Below are 14972 nucleotides of genomic sequence, written 5' to 3'. Positions count from 1 at the left end.
AGGGCGGTGTATAAAGGAGGCTCGCCCACATGGGAGAAAGAAGGAAGGGGCGATACCCGTCACAGCTCGGTCTCCCCCATTGGTCGGGGGAGCCGCTCATGAAACCACTCTTGCAGCTGATTGGCTCCCAGCCCGGAGGCAGCGGATAGCTCGATCGCAACGATTAGCTGAAGTGAGGGAGGCGGGTTGATGGATTCGCCAGACACTGATTGGCTGAGACGATGGACGACAGACCAATAGTAATAGCATGCAACGAGGAGGTGGACTTAAAACATATTGGTGATAGCTATTGCCCACTGAGGTTCTCACTCAAACCCCTAGGGACCAATAGGATTGAAGAGCACAGGAAGGGCCCGCCCCCTGGGTACTAAGGGCAATATTGAGTTATATGCCCCAGGCCCTAAAGGGCAGCTGGGCCCCAGCACGGCCAGGGCGCAAAGTGACCCCAGCGAGGCAGCAGGGGATGGGGGGGGAGGAGCATAGGGGAACCCTGGCCCCCCGAGGGAATCCAACCAACAAGGGTGGGGGGAGCCTGGAGCAGCCTAGGCCTGAAGAACCCCCCGGCACTGGGGCAGCAGTGTGTGTGTGTGCGGGATCCAGCCCCTGGGAGGGGGTTGGGGCAGCAGAATGTGGGGGTGGTGGAGTTTCCACACAATGGGGACAGACCCTGTACCCAGGAGAGCACCCACCTGCAAGAGGACTGGATGATGGTGCTTAGGCTGGGACGGCCCCAGCCTGGTCCAGGGCCCCCAGAACAAGACAGGGCCCCTGCACCTACCCCCAAGAGAGCCTAGGCCTCAGTTGACTGGGGCAGGGGCTAACATCAAGGACCGATGCCTCTTCCCTGCCCTAAAGGGGGCCCCAGCCGGACTCCCATACCCCCTATTCTAACCAGTAGCCCCCATTCCTTTCCCAGAGCTAGGGGTAGGAGCCAGCCAGATGAACACCCATTCCTGCACTCAGGTCATGGCAGCAAGGAGACAAGCAAATCGGAGTGATCCAGAAAAAGGTATAAGACAAGGGAGAACAGCAGCTGCGGTGTGGGTCACCACTCTTATTTCCCCTGCCCCCGGTAAGGCCCTGTGGGCTAGGGCTCCGGCCCAGGGCTCCTGAGACCTGGTAGTCCCAGCTCAGCCACCCCAAGTGGCATCCACCCGTGGCCTCAGTTTCTCCTATTCTAGAGCTATTTAGACTAAGCTTTTTAGGTCAGGCACCCAGCCTGCTGGTTCATCCTCTCAGTCACTCTTGCTGCCACACTGGGGCCCCAATTTCAGTGACTGTTTAAGCACACCATGCAAGGGTCCCCTCCATCGTAGTGACTGTTGAGCAGCATCCAGCGTTGCAGAGTCCAGCCACTCTGGGAGGGGCTGCAGGGTCACTCATGCCATAAACATGTAGAGCTCCTAGCACAAAGGGACCCCATACCCCACCCGGAGCCCCCCAGCCGCTGCTGCTCTGTAGCTGGACAACACCTTGCACAACGGGCTGCCACGAGCGTGCTAATTCCCTCATAACGCATTCCTTCCCCCTCCCTTTCAGAGAATTGCCCCGGACAAAAACTAGAGATACTCGCCTCCAGCCTGTTTATATTTCTTCCAAAAAACAAAGTTTAAAAAGAGAGACACCAATTCAGCCCACGTTTGCTCCCACAAAACGTCCCTCTACCCCGCCTTTCGCCAGCCCGCTCCCTGCCTCTGCCCTCAGGCACAAGCCAAGGGAGATTTCAACACGAGCACTGAGAAATCGATGCACCAGCCATTCTGCATTCGTCTCATGCACACACCCACTAATTTATACAGGTAACAAGGATCTCTCTCTCTCACACACACACACCTTATACAGAGAACAGGGCTAGGGCTCCCCACACAATTCGCACCCCTCCCCAGACACCCTCAGAGCTCCCAAGCCTGTGTGGAGCTCAGGTGTGGGTCCCCGTGGGAACAGAAAGATGCTTGGCTCTGCCCAGCTTCTTGGCAGCTGGGAGGTGGAAGGGCCCAGTCCCACTGAGCGGGGGAGCTAGAGTGAAAGCCCCAGAAGTTCCCCGATGCTTCCTGGCGTGGCAGGGCTCCGGGCGAGGGGAGAGTCTGTGGGGAAGAGGCTCATGTGCTAGACATGATGCCGCTTTTCTCGCTCTTCACCTTTAGGAACTCCGCCATGCTGGAGAAGTATTTCTGATTGGCCTCCGCCACCTTCTTCTCTGCTGCTTGTGGGTTAACTATCTCCAGACCCTGAGACAGAGAGACAGGGGACTTGGATTTGCCATGCGCGCCTGATCCCGAGACATGGCCCCTGTGGGGTGAGGCATGGGGGGTGTTTATACAGGGACCCTTTGCCCAGTGTTGGGGTGGTAGGCTTTTAACAGCTGCACTGCATGTCAGTTTAGGACAGGAAGGGGTCCTTATGGGAGACATCAGTAAAGAATTCTCCAGCTGGGACAAGAGCTGAAAGATCCCTTGTCTGCCACCTGCCTGTAGCCAGCTGCCTCAGGAAGGGACCAGAAACGCCCCACACCCACTTGAGGGAAATTTCCTACCCCTCATTCATGCAGGGCTATTCGGGGCAGGAGAGGGTCAAAGACCACATCAATATCACCTCCCCAACTGCTCTTGGAGGTGCCACATCCTTCACGAGCCCAGATCTCTGACAGCCATGGGGCTTACCTGGAGTGGAGTGAAGGCCACGCTGGAGGCTGTGCCTGAGGAGCGGTCCCGGATTGTTGATTTCCCGCCGTACACCATGCTCTGCTTCTGGAGCGTGCGCTGGGCGGGGACGGAGGGACGCGGGGTTAGCATAAGGATGGTACAGGGGGGACGACCTAGACTGGGAGGGGGAATGCCAGCAGGGAGCGGGGCTGCGATCGGAATCATGGCTTTGTTTCAAACACAGTTCAAGTCTGCAGGGAACCTGAGCCATCGCTCAGACTGGGGAGCTCTCAGTGGGCAAGTACTGGGGGGAGCCCGACTGCCTCTGTGGTGGGGAAAGGGAACCCCATTGCTCCTGAGAGGAGGGGGTCTCTATTGGTCCCTCATGGGAGGAAGGGCTCTGATGTGCCATGCTTGCTTGGCACAGAGTGGCCGCCACTGGGGTGGGGCGGTGGGATCAGCTCCAGTGTCATGGCACTATGGGACCCCAAGGCGTGAGGGGGGACCCGGTCCGCATGACTCCATCCCGTCTCCCTCACTACCTACCTGTAAGGTCTTTGAGATCCTGGCTTTGGTAGCCTCGTTGACCTGCGTCTGCCGCACCCGGCCGCTGCCCGACTTTCCCAGGTGGCCCAGGCTGAAGCCCAAGTCCTCTTGGTAGGCGTCTTCCTCGATCTGCGGTGGCAGGGGCAGATTCCAGGAGTCACACGGGGAAGGCAAGTGGTGAGAGCTCAAAGCACCCTAGAGACTGGCCCTGACTAGCACCAAGTACCTGCTTTGGAGTGGGGGGTACAAGTTCTATTTTGGGGTGGGGGTAGGGAACAACTTGCACATCTCTGGCGAGTGTTGGTCTGCACAGAGTGCGGCTCTGGATTAACTCCAAAATCAGCATCCACAAGGAATTCACCAGGGGCAGCTGCCAGCTCACCTCCGACCTTCATTCACACACTGCTTCATGCATAGACCAACCTGAACAACCACAACTGGGGGAAAAGAACCCAGGAGTCCTGGCTCCCAGCCCCCACTGCTCTAACCGCTAGCCCCCACTCCCCTCCCAGAGCCAGGGATAGAATCTCTGTGGGGAGGGGGACGAAGGTTGGAGGCTGCTCACCTCCCCGAAGCTCATCCTGTTGGCCTGTTTCCGGATCTCCGTGAGCCCCAGTCGCTCCTTCATCTTCCGATACCTGGGAGGGAACGGCAGGTGGACTGGTGCTGGACTGACCATGGCGCCCGGGGTGGGGGGGTGGGGGGGGTGTGTGGTTGAATTATGGGACTGGGACACCTGGGTTCTACTCCCAGCTCTGGGAAGGGACTGGGGTGCCCTCTAGAGGGGAAAGGCCCCAGGGCCCCATTCCCTGCCCCCCGAGCCAGCCAGCGCCTGCCCTGGTGCCAAATGGGAGCCAGCACCCCCTAGCATGGAGAGGCTCTGTGCCCCATTATCCACGCCCCTCAGCCAGCCCCCCCGCTGGTGCCAGATGGGAGCCAGAGCCCCCTGAAGGCCCCCACTCAATCCCCTCTCACCTGCGGCCTCCTCGTTTCTTTCTCTGGCCATCCAGGGGGGCCGGCAGGGGCTTCACCTGCTTCACGGGGGGAGGCTCCTGCCATTTGTCAAACTTCCGTTCAATCTCCTCCTTGAGGTCGTAACCCACCTGCCAGGGGAGGGGAGACACTGAGGACTAGCCAGGCAGTCGCCACGCCCCCCTGCGCACAGGGAGGGCACAGCTAGGGGGCCAGATCACACACACGAAGGGGGCTGCTCTTACCCCTAGACCCCATTCTCCTCCTAGAGCCAGGGAGAGAACCCAGAAGTCCCAGCTTCCAGCCCCCCTGCTCTTACCCCTAAACCCCACTCCTCATATTTTTGATACCCACCTTCCCCTCTGGGCTCTCATGGAAGCTGTCAACCCGAGCTGCCAGTGTGCACTTTGCAGCAACAAGACGAGCCGCCTTCCTCCGCAGGTCCTGTTGGGGAGAGAGGTGTCAAGGTGCTGGCAGACAGAGCCTGGGGGACGAAGCACAGGGGCATCGGGATGCGGGGAGGATGGGCAGAGCAGGGAGATATAGACGAACGTCAGGGTGCTGGGACCTGGTGTGTGTGAGAGCGCAGAGAAATATTGGGGCGCTGGGATCCAGGGGACAAAGCGGGAAGATGCAGAGGAGCTTCGGGGCCCTGGCATCAGAGTGTGGGGGGAGAAGGGAACCAGATGGTGAGCCAGGTGTCAGGGGCTGAAATATGGGGGAACAGAGTGGGGAGATGCAAATGAGCATCAGGGTGGAAGGGGACAACAGATGGGGAAACAAGGTTGTCAGGATGCGGGGATCTGGGGAAGGGGGGAGCGATGGGAAGACAGGCGTCAGGGCACTGGGTGGGAGGGGAGAGCTCAGAGGCACTGAGAAACGTCGGGGTGTGGGATCCAGAGGGACAGAGTGGAGGGGCATCGGGGCGCTGGGGGTGGGGGAAGAGCTTGGGGCAATGAGAAACATTGGGGTGCAGGAGGGGATAGAGTGGAGGGGCGTTGGCTGGGAAGAGCTCAGACGCACTGAGAAATGTTGGGGTGTGGGATCCGGGGGGGGGGGGGCAGGGACAGAGCGGGGAGGTGCAGAGGAGCCTTGGGATCGGGAAGGGGGGAGAAGAGGAGGAGAAGGGGACCAGATGGGGAGTCAGGGGTTGGGATATAGGGGAACAGAGCAGGAAAATGCAGATGACCATCAGGGTCCTAAGATGGGGGTGGTGGTGTGTCGGGGGGGAATAGATGGGGAGACAAGGTTGTCATGATACTGGGATCAGGATGCTGGGAGGGGGCGGGAAGAACTCCGAGCACTGAGAAACGTTGGGGTGCGGGGTATGGGGGGACAGAGCGGAGGGGAGGCGGGGGGAAGCCAGGTGTGTGGGTGGGGGGGGGAGGGGGGACTAGAGCGGCCAGGCGATGTGGCGCTGGGACCTGAGGGGACAGAGGGTCCGTACCGGGGGCAGCGACTGCACGATGTCACTGTGGTAGATGTACCCCGTGTGGGGCAGCACCGAGGTGCTGGAGAAGCCGGACAGGGTCTTGCGCTGGGCTCCCAGGAGCATGATGTTACAGGCTGGCATCTTTGAGAGGTTGGTGAGGCCGCCAGCGATGCCTGCAGGGTGGACGGGCAGCATTAGACACCTGCTGTCTGCCTGGGCTGGATAGGAGCCAGCACTCCCTAGCAGGGAGAGGCCCCGCCCCCCCCGCCGCGCCCCACAGCCCCTCACCCATGATCTTGGCAGCAGTGGAAGCGCCGACGATGATGGACAGGTTGGGGGCGATGAAGGACATGCGGGACTCTACGTACTCGTAGATGCGGTGCTTTGATTGGTTGAGTTCCAGGGCCATGTCACAGGCTTCCTCGATGCGTTCCAGCTCCTCCTCCGTCAGCTGCTGCCTGCATTGGGGGGGGGGGTGGAGAATGATGGGTGACCCTCATGCCCCGGCCTGGGCTCCGACAGGGGCCCCCAGACGCAGGGCAGGTGATTCCATGTCTCAAATGGGCCCAGCCCAAGCGCCCCCCCCCCCACATGTGCCTCCCACTGAGATGCAGCTGCTTCTGGGGCAGAGCATACAAATAGGCTGGAAAAGGGAAAGGCAGGCCAAGGTTCCTCCTGCCAGATCTCACAAGCAGCCCCCTGGGATCTCTTATGCCTGGGCAGGCTCAGGGGCAGCAGGGACTGGAGCCACTGAAAGCTGGAGCCAGGGATAGAACCCAGGAGTCCTGCCTCTCCCCGCCCTCCAGCTCAGGGGTCAGGTCCCTGGGAGGGGCCCAGTGCTCCACTGCCCACACAGGAGGCAAGATCCGCTGCAGGCCTCCCCACTACAGTGGCAGGTGGGGGAACTGGGGATGGGGGCTCCTGCGGCCTGGTGTCCCGCCCCTCCCCCATGGCAGGGCAGGGATCAGAGGGGTGGGGGGGCCGCAGCCCAGCGTACCCTTGTGTGGTGGAGGCCGTGACGCTCACCACCATGATGGTGGCGTTCGTCAGGATCTGTTGCACGTTCTCGTTGTTCTTGCACTTGTCCAGGCTGTTGCCCAGCTCCTGCACAGGGACGACACAGACAAACACGGTGTGTGAGAGTGAGATAGCTGGGCTGGGACAGACACACGGACACAGCCCTGGTGCTGCTCAGCCTAGCCCCAGCCCCAAGGGCACTGTAAGGCGGGGCGGGGTGGGGGGGGGGGAAGGAGAGAAGAGAACAGAAGATGGCAGGTCGCCAGCCAGAGCCTGCTGCCCCTGCCCAACCCTGGCTACCCCCCACATCACCCAGACCCCTGGTGCCCCCCTCAGTTTGCCCCCATGTCTGGCTTTTCAGTGCCCAACCTCCCTCACCTGGACCCTCAGTGCCCACCCCCCATCACCACCCAGATCCTCAATGCCCACCCCACCTGGCTTCCCCCCAACCATCTGGGCCTTCAGTGCCCACCCTCTGGCAGCCAGACCCTCGGTCCTGCCGCCACTTAACTCCAGCAACACAGAAGTCTGGGTCACCCCAAGCACCTGGATGTTCACTGTTTGCTTCCCACCCCCCTGCCCAACCCCTTCAGTTCCTGCCCTTCACCCCCCACCCTATGCCCAGCCCCAGCACCTTATCTGCCCTCCCCTCCACCCAGCACTGCCCATCACTTGTCCCTCCTACCCCACAGATAGCAGCAGCAGGCAGGAACAGCGCACACCTTGACCGTGCGGATGTAATCCAGAGCGTTGGGAACCAGGGACTCCAGCTCGGGGAATCGCTTGGAGTATTTATCCCGGATGAATTTGTGGATGATGTCTGATCGGACACAAAGGGGGAGGGGAAGGGATGAGACCCCTGTTATTAACTAGGGAGCAGACCCAGAAATCATCTGGGGGCTCTCTGTCTTCTGTCACAGAAGCCCCCAGACCACACCAGAGCAGCTGCGTGTCCCCAGCCAGGCCCTGTATGGTTGCACATAGACAAGAGCTGGGGATTACCCCACCTGGCTATTTCACAAACTCAATCTCACAGCCCTTAAAGAAGGGCAGAGCAGTTCCCATTTTCACAGATGGGGAAACTGAGGCACAGAGAGGGGGAAATGGTCACCCAGCAGCCCAGCTGGGAATAAACCCAGCTCCCAAGTCTGCGGTGCTCTAACCACAAGGCCACACAACCTCCCTTTCCTTCTGAATTAACCCTTCTGCTTCCCCTTCTCTGCTCTCGCAAGCGGAAGGTCCCAAATCAGAAGCTTTGGTTACTCAGTCTGACTCAGAGCAAGGAGACTCTGTTTGCCCGACTGTGTGCCAGGGACCTCCTCCAGCCACGGACACGGCAGAGAGCAGAGCTGTGTACGCCAGGAGCGCATCCCTGCTGGGGCGGGTGCTCTGTATGCTCACGGAAGGGGCCCCTGTGATCGTCTGATGTGACCTCCTGCACAAGGCAAGCCAGAGAACTTCCCTGACTTCGCCATGGAGAACCTTGGTGGAGCACGATCCAAAGAAGATGGAGCCTGTCCCTCGCACGGCACCTCCCGTACCCCCAACACACACTCTGCGCCCCCACCCCACAAGCTTCTCTTTTAGCAATGCCCGCCACAAGGCGGGCCACTCACTCAATTCATTCTCGATCTCCACCGTCAGATTGTTGGCATCGACGATGACTCGGTACTCCGGAGCCGCTTCCACCGGCCCCATCACTGCGGAGAGAACGCACATAAGGATCTCCCTGGGGCTGCCTGGGGCGCTAGGGGGTGCAGTGCTGCAGGGAGCAGGGTTCAGTACGGGGTGCTCTCCCCTAGGAGTCAGGGCTGGTCCCAATGCCCTGTATGGCAGTAAGGGGCGCCGTGCTGCAGGGAGCAAGGTGGGGGCTCAGTAGGGGGCACTCTCCCCACACAGACAGTGCTGACCCCAGTGCTAGGGGGTGCTGGGGTGCTGGTGGTACCACCTTTGCAGTCAGAGCAGAGAGGTTCGCTTCGCTCCCACCCCCCCACTCCGGTACCTTCTGTGGCTTTCGACTGTTTGCTGATATACTCCTCAATCTTCACCATGATCTCCGCAAACTGCCAAGAGAAAACACAGCAGGCTCTTCTGTACTTGGAAAAGGTGAAGTGAGTGGGGGAAAGGGAGGCAGCAGGGGGTGCTCTCCCCTCTGAGTCAGGGCTGACCCCAATGCCCCAGCATGGCATTAGAGAAAAGAGGCCCCATGTTTCATTTACCGCCCCCAAGCCAGCCAGCCTGTCCCCGACCTGGGGCCAGATTGGAGCCAGCACCCCTTAGAAGAGAGAGGCCCCATGCCCCACCCACAAGCCAGCCAGTCCCTGCCCGGGGACTGGATGGGAACCAGTGCCCCCCTAGAGGGGAAAGGCCCCATCTCTCACCATCTTGCTGTCCCATAGCTTGGCGATGCTCTTGACGGAGTCGACGCTGAGGTCCAGCTGCATTTCCTCCTGCACATCCTCAATGGCCGGCTCATCTTCCTCATCCACAAAGTTCTCCTCCTCCTCCGCCGCCTCCTCCAGGTCGGCCAGCAGCTCGTCCGCCAGAGACATCCTTCAGGTCTGGGGCAGCGTGGGGAGAGCAGGGAGCGGAGGTGAGCAGAGCCTGGAGTGGGGGAGGCTTCACCACACACCCCACCCAGACACCTTCTGCCCTCGGGGTTACCCCACCCCACTGGCCACCTATCGACCCCACCCAGGGCCCCGGCAGGGCTGGAGTCAGACCTCCTTTTGTGAACCCACCTCTCCCCCTGCCCCCCAACCCCTCCTCCCTGCCTGCAACCCCATCCCCCCCCCATGGGCCCCACCTCCCCCCAGCCTGCCCCCAACCCCTGCCCCACCTCTGCTCTCCCGTATCTGTGCCCCACTGCACCCCCACCCCCACCCAGCCCCCCTTCACTGTATCTGCGCCCCACTGCACTCCCACCCCTGCAACCCCACCCGCCTCCCTCCCCATGGGCCCCACCTCCCCCTGCCTGCCCCCAGCCCCTGCCTGCCCCACCTCTCCTCCCCCGTATCTGCGCCCCCCGCCCCCGCCCCCGCGCGCTGCCCGTTACCTGCTCGCGCCCCTCCCACTCCCCGGTCTCCGCGCTCGGCGCGTCACGTCCCCGCTTCCGGCCCGCGCCGCTGGCGTCACCCCGGTCCCGTTAACGAGCCCGCCTCGCGCTACCTCCGCCCGCCCCCTTCGTGGCGTCATCAGCGCGCGTCCGGCTTGGCCCCGCCCCCTGCGGGACGGGACGTCGCCCGCAGGTAGGAGTCGGAGAAGGGGCCCGGGGGGAAGGTGAGGGGGGGGGCGGCGAAGCGAGGGGGGGATCCCCGTGGGCGGGGGGGCGCGAAGCGAGGGGGGGATCCCCGTGGGCCGGGGAGGGGGGGATCCCCGTGGGCGGGGGGGGGGATCGGCGGGGGGGGTGTGAAGCGAGGGGGGGGGATCCCCGTGGGCGGGGGAGGGGGGGCGGCGAAGCGAGGGGGGGATCCCCGTGGGCCGGGGAGGGGAGGAGGGGTGTGAAGCGAGGGGGGGATCCGCGGGGGGGGGGTGTGAAGCGAGGGGGGGATCCCCGTGGGCCGGGGAGGGGAGGAGGGGTGTGAAGCGAGGGGGGGATCCGCGGGGGGGGGTGTGAAGCGAGGGGGGGATCCCCGTGGGCCGGGGAGGGGGGGATCCCCGTGGGCGGGGATCCCCGTGGGCGGGGGGGGGGATCGGCGGGGGGGGTGTGAAGCGAGGGGGGGGGATCCCCGTGGGCGGGGGAGGGGAGGGGAGGGGGGGCGGCGAAGCGAGGGGGGGATCCCCGTGGGCCGGGGAGGGGAGGAGGGGTGTGAAGCGAGGGGGGGGATCCCCGTGGGCCGGGGAGGGGGGGGCGGCGAAGCGAGGGGGGGATCCCCGTGGGCCGGGGAGGGGGGGGCGGCGAAGCGAGGGGGGATCCCCGTGGGCGGGGGAGGGGAGGGGGGGCGGCGAAGCGAGGGGGGGGATCCCCGTGGGCGGGGAGGGGGGTATTGGCAGCAGGAGGGGTCAGTCCCTGTAAGGGGGGGTCATGTCCCTGGTGGGGGGTGTTAGCAGAAGGGGAAAATGGGTCCGTGTAAGGGGGGGTGGGTCCCCAGTGGGGGGTGTTAACAGCAGAGAAGTGTGTGTGTGTGTGGTGGGGGGTCACAGCTTAGTGCTTGGTGGGGGAGACCCCGTTTTCCCCATTTCCCTCTCCCCATCTCATCACTGCCCTCACCCCCCACCCCCAGCAGCGCCATGGCCGGGGTGGGCTTCGAGGAGTTCTCGGTGCCCCCGGGCTCGGAGCTGGCGCTGCCCCCGCTCTTCGGGGGGAACATCCTGGAGAGCGAGCTGGAGACGGAGGTGGAGTTCGTGGACGGGGGGCTGAGCGGGGACAACCTGCAGGACGAGGAGGAGGAGGAGAGCCAGCAGCGGCAGCGTGAGCTGGGCCGCCGGAAGATTCAGGCCCTGGCCCGGCGCTGCAAGGAGATCGAGCAGGTGGGGAGGGGGCGCTGCGGGGGCTGGAGCTGGACACAGGGCTGGGGACCAAAGCTGGCTCCGCCCCCTGAGCCACTCCCCCCGCCACTGGCCACAGCCTGGCTCCGCCCCCTGAGCCACTCCCTCCATTGGCCATGGCCTGGCCCTGCCCTGTAAACCACCTGCCCCCCTGGTCCATAGTGCCCCAAGCCATGGCCCAGCCTTCTACCTAAGTCATCACCCCACACGTGCCCAGCCCCATCCCACCCCACTTCCTTCACAACCACCAGTCCCTGCCCCACCAACCCAGGGTACCCACTGTCCCCCTTCAGTGGGCCTTGGGCCCTGCCCCCTCACCTGCCCCACCCCCAGCATTCCGGTTGCCTGCAGATGCTCGTGTGCTGCATCTGGCCAGCCAGTCGGCTCTCACCGGCCCTGATTACACCCCAGAGTGCCCCCTGACGCATCCCCAATCCCAGCTGCGCTGCCCTCTCCTGGCCAGAAACACTCCCTCCACTATTCCTTTAAGGGAACAACATACACCAGCTCACGGTGCTAAGTGAAGTTACCAGATGCTTTATCTTATGCACCCTGGAGTAGATGAAACAAGTTTATTAACTATGAGGAGAGAGCGATTTGAAGGGATCAAAATGCTCTCTAGTGCCTGCTTCAGCTAGGTTAGATTAAAAGCAAAGTCTCTCCCCGTGTGCTTCCAGCTGACCGAATTCTGTAGGCCAAGACCCCCACCGCCGAATGCAGGGCTGGTTTCTTTGTCCTCTCAGGTGCGGCGAATGCGATGGGCAGGGAGAGAGGGAGCTCCCATGGGGTCTTTGTCCCTCCTTTGTATAGTGTCAGCCCCCATTTGACAAACCTTTCCAGCTGAGAGCCGAGGGGGCTGGTGGAGGAAGGAGACCTCACATTGTTTCTTTGCTAAGGCCACGTTTACGCTACACATTCACGTTAGCATGCGGTCGCTGTGGTTATTCAATTGTTTGCGGGCACGCACACTTGGTGCCTCGGGGTGTGTCGATGGTACCGGCAGCGTGGGATGGCTCCTGAAAGCAGCGGTCGACAGAAATGTCACGGCATCTGTGCCGATACTGCATCTACCCAACTACGTCGTGCAGGACTGTCAGCCGCTCGGGGAGGTGGCGCTACCAAACCGGTGCAGACACGCGCTTACACACCCCTGAGCGATGTAGTTATACTGATATAGGTCTGTAGTGTAGACCCGGCCTTTATCTCTGCTCCCCTTTCTTGCCCAAGACTGGCTGCTTGCTCGGTGCTGGCCCATCGGCTTCATTGCCACCGGGCTGGGCCTCCCTTGTCTTTGAGAAACCAGCCTAGCCACTCCCCAGACTTAGCTGGGAAATGCGTCCGTCGGGATCTCAGCTCGTTACACATAATGCTGCTAGGTGCCTTTTGCCATGGTATCACTGCTTCACAAGCAGACAGTTTTCAGCTCCCCAGCCATGCCTTGTACAAAGCTTATTACACTAGGGTGGAAGGCAGTGATATGCCAGCCTCAGGGGTTCAGGAGCCTAATTAGTGATCTCCAGAGCCGAAAGAACCACACTTGTGTGAATTCCTTGTTCCACTGACTGTACGATGGTATGTTTTATAGATAATTCTCACAGCAAAGAAGTTCATAACTTAGGGCAAGTATCAGGGGGTAGCCGTGTTAGTCTGTATCCACAAAAACGAGGAGTCCGGTAGCACCTTAAAGACTAACAGATTTATTTGGGCATAAGCTTTTGTGGGTAAAAAACCCACTTTGTCAGATGCATACCTCTGAAGAACTTAGGGCAAGTTAATCACTGGTTAATAACACAGCGAAAGCAGCCTGGTTAACCAGTCTCCGTTCGGAACCATTCCTTACATCCCTGTTTTCATCTCATGCTGCAAAGGAGACACACTAAAGCAGCTCTCAAGCTTTGGTCTGAGTCTCACAGGTGTGGGGTGTGAACACAGGGGTGCACTGCGGAACACTCGACCCCTGGACCCCCCACAGGACGCATCTAATGCAGGGGGCGACCCCTTGGCTTGGGCAGCGGCGGGAGGTGCTGGGGGAGAAGGCTCCAGCCTGGGTGAGTTACCGGCCTGATGCGTCTGTGTCCCCGGCTCCAGGTCAACGAGAGGGTGTTGAACCGACTCCACCACGTGCAGAAGATCACACGGCGGCTCAAGCAGGAGAGGAGGTAAGAGCTCAGGGACGGGAGCTGGGCCCAGCCCGACAGCCTCAGCAACTCTCTGTCCAGGGAGCACCCAGCCCAGTGGGGCCCTGATCTCACTGACATTGTGTCTGGGCAGCACCCAGCCCGACGGGGCCCCAGTTTCGGTGACTCTGCAGCCAGGCAGCACCTGGCATGATGGGAGCCTAATCTCAGTGAGTCTGGGAAGTGCCCGGTGCGACGGGGCCGCAATCTCTGTGAGTCTGGGTCTGGGCAGCACCCGGCATGATGCAGTGAGTCTTGGTCCAGGCAGTGCCCATCCCCAAGGGGCCCTGATGTCAGAATGTGTCTCTCTTTGTCCCCCCTACAGATTCCTTATGAGGGTCCTGGATTCCTATGGGGATGACTATAGACAGAGCCAGCTCACCATTGTCCTAGAGGTAGGAGCCCCTCTCCCCACTAGGGCATCCCTCCCTGGAGTGGGGCAGATTCTGTTTTGGAGCTGTCAAGAGAATTCAGCCCTTTACTGTGGCCCTGCTCGACTCCGGAGAGCCCTGGGTGGGAGCCCACTGAATGGCTCTGTCGTGTCCCCCCCCCCGTCCCCAGGACGAAGGCAGCCCCAGCACAGAAGCCCCCACCCCAGGAAATACCGAGAACGAACCTCCAGAGAAGGAGACCCCCCGGCGCTTCCCTGGCCCCCCACCAGCTGGTCCAGAGCCCAAGAGCCCATCCCAGGCGGAGACCCCCACGGGGAAGAAGCGTCGCCGGCATGGGCGTGAGGACAAGGAGCAGAGGGGCAGGCGGCTGGCTCCTGCCCTCCTCCCCATGGATGACTTCCCTGCACAGGTACCGGTCACTTCCCTTGCTCCTGGGAGGTAGCTAGATGGGGCTGATGTGGGTGAGGGGCAGGATACCAGGCTAGATGGGCCCATAGGGCTGATGTGGGTGAGGGGCAGGATACCAGGCTAGATGGGCTCGGGGCTTGTGGGTCTGACCCTTTTCTTCCCCCCTCCAGCTCAAAGAAGAGGACGAGTTCCCCTGTGACCAGGACACCGTGCTTGGCTCCAGCTGGCCCCAGCCCCGGGACAAACTCCTCCATTACCCCAAGTTCTCCAGCCCCGGGGCCTGCGCTGATTTCGACTGAACCCTTCTGAAACTGAGCAGGCCCCTGGCTCCAGCCCTCAAGGGGTTAAACCAGGAGGGGTGCGGTCTCTCCCTGTGGACTGGGGGGGTTAACCCCCTGTACACCAGGCCCCTGTGCTGTGGGACCGACAGCTAAGCGGGGACAGGGTAGGGAGCCTCCAGTCAGCGGGGAGAAGGAGGTTTCCCAGGGTGGGTAAAACTCCTGCCGGAGTCTTTCAGGGTTAAAAGCCCCGCAGAGCAGGGCAGGTCTCGTGATGAGGAAATAGAGACATTGGTCTGGGCCAAAGCGCACAAACACTGTGTGAACTTTGCTGTACTGAGTTAGAGCAGGGGATCAGGATGTCTGGGTTCTGTCCGGGGGGGGCAGTGGGGTTTAGTGGTTAGAGCAGGGAGGGCTGGGATATAGGACAGTTGGGTTCTCTCCCTGACTCCGGGAGGGGAGTGGGGTCTAGTCTTTGTTTGCTGTTTGCACAGCCCCCTGGTCCCTGCGTTGATGGGACCATCGTTGCTATCCCCCTAATGAATAATAAATGGAGTCAGGGATGCCTGTGTTCTAGTCCCTGATTCTCTACTGGGCCCCCTGGCCTGTGTCTCCCCCAT

The 14972-nt window shown here is 61.8% G+C and overlaps 2 protein-coding genes across 4 annotated transcripts; one reads left to right on the top strand and one right to left on the bottom strand.

Annotated features, from left to right (window-relative positions):
- Positions 1–1576: 1576 nt before the first annotated feature.
- On the bottom strand, positions 1577–9792 carry PRPF31 (pre-mRNA processing factor 31). Its single transcript, XM_074937060.1, has 14 exons — positions 9665–9792; positions 8991–9170; positions 8612–8672; positions 8226–8309; positions 7332–7429; positions 6590–6696; positions 5881–6050; positions 5608–5765; positions 4515–4604; positions 4164–4291; positions 3754–3826; positions 3189–3317; positions 2661–2759; positions 1577–2228 (listed from the first exon to the last, which is right to left on the bottom strand). The coding sequence occupies exons 2-14, from the start codon at positions 9159–9161 to the stop codon at positions 2100–2102; spliced, it is 1497 nt and encodes a 498-aa protein (XP_074793161.1). The 5' UTR covers positions 9162–9170; positions 9665–9792; the 3' UTR covers positions 1577–2099.
- Positions 9724–14732, top strand: TFPT (TCF3 fusion partner). 3 transcript variants are annotated; one of them, XM_074937062.1, is made up of 6 exons: positions 9724–9857; positions 10833–11079; positions 13186–13256; positions 13600–13669; positions 13836–14075; positions 14245–14732. In XM_074937062.1, the coding sequence occupies exons 2-6, from the start codon at positions 10840–10842 to the stop codon at positions 14371–14373; spliced, it is 750 nt and encodes a 249-aa protein (XP_074793163.1). In that variant the 5' UTR covers positions 9724–9857; positions 10833–10839; the 3' UTR covers positions 14374–14732. The 3 variants fall into 3 exon arrangements, with proteins under 3 accessions (XP_074793163.1, XP_074793164.1, XP_074793165.1); XM_074937063.1 differs by having other exon boundaries at positions 9770–9857; positions 10836–11079; XM_074937064.1 differs by having other exon boundaries at positions 9854–9888; positions 10836–11079.
- The last annotated feature ends 240 nt before the right edge of the window (positions 14733–14972 follow it).

Source organism: Natator depressus, chromosome 23 (assembly GCF_965152275.1).
Source record: "Natator depressus isolate rNatDep1 chromosome 23, rNatDep2.hap1, whole genome shotgun sequence".
NCBI lineage: Eukaryota > Metazoa > Chordata > Testudines > Cheloniidae > Natator > Natator depressus.
This window is presented reverse-complemented; position numbering and strand designations above follow the sequence as displayed.